General features: G+C 46.2%; 1 protein-coding gene across 1 annotated transcript; it reads left to right on the top strand.

Moving 5' to 3' along the window:
- The first annotated feature begins 518 nt into the window (after positions 1-518).
- On the top strand, positions 519-1,138 carry LOC309555319 (uncharacterized protein). Its single transcript, XM_082257275.1, has one exon. The coding sequence runs from the start codon at positions 540-542 to the stop codon at positions 1,104-1,106; it is 567 nt and encodes a 188-aa protein (XP_082113401.1). The 5' UTR covers positions 519-539; the 3' UTR covers positions 1,107-1,138.
- The last annotated feature ends 3,409 nt before the right edge of the window (positions 1,139-4,547 follow it).

The raw sequence follows: 4,547 nt of genomic DNA, 5'->3' as shown, positions 1-4,547 counted from the left end.
GCCTGACGCGGAAACCGGAGGTCACCAGTGAATGCGCCTTCTGCGCACGTGCGAACTGGCGGCCATTTTTATTTCCTGCAGTCCGCTGTAGGCGCCATTCTTACGGAATCTGCGCAGCACCTATCTGGGGCCTGCTATTTCGTCGTAAATATCGACTCTTTTTGTATGGAGAGCCCCATTATCTCTTCTTTGTATTCATCTGTCATCACGTTTTAGCTCCGTATCCAGAGCGAGGCGTCAGTAAGGGAGGGAGGGGGTCAGGGAAGCCATTTTCTATCTGTGAGGAGATCTCTAAAGGTGCCAGAGAGTCGCCTGACGGAATAATGAGCAGTCAGGGTGGTTTTCAGCAAGGTGGAGCGAAGAGAGGTGGTGGTGGTCGTGGAGGTGGCGGTGGTCGCGGAGGTGTTAGTCGTGGCGGTGGTCGCGGAGGTGCTGGTCGTGGAGGTGGCGGTGGTCGCGGAGGTGCTGGTCGTGGAGGTGGCGCTGGTCGTGGAGGTGGCGCTGGTCGTGGTGGCGGAGGCACGTTTCAAAATGCACCAATGAAGCAAAACCAGAGCCCCAACGCCGGAAAAGCCCCGCTAACCTGCCCCAGCTGTGACTTCACATGTTCCTCTATGCAGAACCTTAGAATCCACTTCCAGCAGACCAACCATAAACCGCTGGATGACGGGAGGTCGCAGAATGCCAGAGCCAACCAGAGGGACTTCGATCCCATGCCGAACAAAATCCCCGAAACCATCCCCGAGCACATCCGCAGATCTGTCTTCTTCCTGAAGGATTACATCCACCGCTCGGACCGGGAGCCCGTCATTGGACTGGAGTACGTCCTGGAATACAAGCTGGAGGTCCGGCCTGGGAGTATCGAAATCAGATACTTCTGTAATCTCTGCGAGATGGACAGCGACCTGATCACCATGATGGAACACCTCAACTGCCATAGACACCGCAAGCTGTACCTGATGAAGGCCTTCCCCTACGTTCTAAAGGCCCCGTCCAGGGTCAAGGAGGACCGGGCACAATTCATCAGGAGGATGGCCATGGAGATCGAGCAAGAAGAGGGGACCAAGATGTACAAGAGCGACCCCACCATCAGAACGGTAATGTGAGCAGAACACAGAGATCAGGGATGGTTCAGGACCCTCCCAGTCCCTGGTTCTTTACTAGGCATATGAGATTGTACAAACACTCCACATCCAGGAGACATGGCAGTGTAATAACGAATGGCTGTGTGCGGGTATACGCTATACTTGTGTAAATTCCTTCCAGGGATTTGCGTAAGTGGAACATTTACCCGCATACAGCCATGAATTCTGTGCCTTGGAGACACAGCTGTATAGTAATGTCTGGTTGTATGCAGGTATATGCCGTACTTATGTAAATTCCTTGTGCGTGTGTCCAGGGATTTATGCAAGTATGGCGTTTTCCCATTCATTACTATGCAGTCTAAAATTCAAGTGATACATCAATTCTCTTACCAGGTGCATCTGCCCTCTCAGGCACCAATATTGTGCATTTATAGATGTGCCCACGGCTTTCAGGTCCTGGCAGAGCCTGTAGGCAAAATTGCATACACACAGGTGATTTTCTGTGTGCACACACATCCAGGGAAAGTCTTACTCCTTTTGCTGCCAGGTCCTTATGGACCTGACAGTGGGGGGGTCAAACACAATCAGGTGGCTGCAGCCTCCTGCCTGTCAGGTGGAGACAGTGGGCAGCTGCTATTGCTTCTCCCCTGATACCAGCAACCCCCCCCCCCACCCAAGGAATTCCAGGCTCCGCTCCCATCAGGACTCCTGCCTGTCAGGTGAAAATAGCATTCAGGCGTCTGCAATTGCTTCCACACCCCTCCGGTTACCGGCATCCCATCCCTCACCATGTATTCCGGGCTCTGCTAGCCCGTCTGCGGGCCCAGGACCAGCACGGTGGGTGAAGAGGAGGGAGAAGAGCAGACACTCTCCCCCCCCCCCTATCTTGCTGTGACTGGGAAAGCGACGTGTATGTCACCCGGTCACTTTCCCTGCCTAGCTTAGCTGGTAAGGGCTGTGTTGCAATGCGATTTGCACTGTATTGCATTCAGAGGAACCTCAAAGAAAACCTGTCTCCTAAAAATCATCACATATGAAACTTTGTCTCCTAGGTGATCAAAAAAAATATATATATATATATATATATATATATATATATATATATATATATATATATATATATATATATATATATATATATATATATATAGTTTGCAATAGTTATATCCAAACACACAAAATCCCCCCCCCCCCCCCCCACATACAAATGTAAACGCACGCATCAGGGGCGCTCATGCGTGAAAACACAGATTGCAATAGACCTTACATGCCGCTGCACACGCCAGAATGAGCAATAATTCTAGCCCCAGATCCCCTCCGTAACACTAAACTGATAAATTAATGGGGGTCTTTTGAAGTGTCACCTATAGAAAATATATAGTACTGAACTTTGTCACTATTTTACAGGTGCATACAAATTTTAGTTGTAGTAAACTGTTACACCAGTTATAGTAAGGCTTACCTGTAGGTACTGTCAATATCTCCTAAACTTGCACTGTTTAGGAGATATTCAGAGTGCATCCAGCCGATGATGTCACATGTGTTCTGAAGGTCTGGCATTTTTTTTTTTTTTTTTCTTTCACCTGCGGATTACTATCTTTTTAAGGTTTGATATGTTGGGTATCTATTTACTCGGTGAAACCTCGTCTTTTTATTTTACCAAAAAAGTTGGGTAGTTGTACTGCTTTTGTTTGTCCTAAACTTTAGGGCTGAAACAATCGATCGACAACTAGTTGATTATGAATATAGTTGAAAACTATTTTCATAATCAATTAGTTGGCCTGCATACAGAATGCGTTATTTGTTAATATATCAGGAAATACAATGCAGCACACATACAGCTCAGTACACCTTCCATATATGTCAGTATACACAGTGCAGCACACCTACAGCTCAGTACACCCTCCATATATGTCAGTATACACAGTGCAGCACACATACAGCTCAGTACACCCTCAATCAGTGATGGGTTCGGGCGTGTTCGGGATTCCACGTGCACTATCCCGCCAGGAAGCCGATACTGCACATGGCTAATCAGACACAGACATTTCTCAATCTGTGCAGTGGCAGATCAGGGTCTGTCCCACTGCCTATCTTAGTGTTGCGGGATCCTGAACACGCTCAAGCCCATTCCTCCCCACCATACATGTCAGTATACAGGGTGCAGCACACATACAGCTCAGCACACCCACTATACATGTCAGTATACACGGTGCAGCACACATACAGCTCAGCACACCCACTATACATGTCAGTATACACGGTGCAGCACACATACAGCTCAGCACACCCACTATACATGTCATTATACACGGTGCAGCACACATACAGCTCAGCACACCCACTATACATGTCAGTATACACGGTGCAGCACACATACAGCTCAGCACACCCACTATACATGTCAGTATACATGGTGCAGCACACATACAACTCAGTACACCCTCCATACACGTTAATATACACGGTGCAGCACACATACAGCTCAGCACACCCTCCATTCATGTCAGTATACACGGTGCAGCACACATACAGCTCAGTATACACGGTGCAGCACACATACAGCTCAGTATACACGGTGCAGCACACATACAGCTCAGTACACCCTCCATACATGTCGGTAAGCTTGTGAATGTGTGAGGCACAATGCCACATGGGACATGTAGTCCTGGCAAGGAGAAGGAAGTGATTTAAAGTGATTATAAAGACAGATTTTTTTTTTTTTTTTTCCTTGCTATAGGGGAACTCAATATTCTACTTCATGGCTTGCTATAGGGGCACTCTTAAGGCTCGTACACACTATAAGAAAACCGGGCGAACGTTTTAGTCTAAAGAATTTTCGTACGTTTTTCGTATAGTGTGTACACAACTTTCTACAGCCGATTCAGAATTTTCGTACGAAAACTCTCAAAGGGCAAACTCCAAAATGTTTCTCGTATGTGAAAAAAAAATAACAACTTTCGTTTAATGTGTACCGTTTGCGTACGATTTTTGTACAAGGAAAAATCAGAAAGACTGCGCGTGATCAGAAAAAATAAACAAAAAAAAAAAAAGCCATGTACGAGAATTTTCATTCATTGGTTCCGATCTGCTGTGAAACAACTATAAGAAAAATCGGGCGAACGAACGATCGTTCGATTTTCCTAGTGTGTACCCCACTTTAGGCAGGAGGAGCAAAAGGCACCGACAGGGCACCCCAGAAGAGGAAGTACAAGTACTGATACCTTTTCTCAAGTACTCCCCGATATCAATTACTGATACCTATTTTTTATGTCGTGACAGTTTTCTTCTTTTTTTTTTTTTTTTTTTTTTAGACTAATAAAATTATTACCTTTTTATAATTATGAATAACCGTTCTTTTGTGGCTTTGAAATTGCGCTACTTCAGCGTGATTTCAAAGCTGGAGATCAGTGGGATTTGGAACTCTGATTTCTTTGCAGTTTTTTTTTTTTTTTTGCTACA

Source organism: Pelophylax lessonae (assembly GCF_965119305.1).
Source record: "Pelophylax lessonae genome assembly, chromosome: 4".
In the NCBI taxonomy this organism is placed as follows: Eukaryota; Metazoa; Chordata; class Amphibia; order Anura; family Ranidae; genus Pelophylax; species Pelophylax lessonae.
Note: the sequence above shows the minus strand (reverse complement) of the source record. Positions and strands in the feature narration are given on the sequence as shown.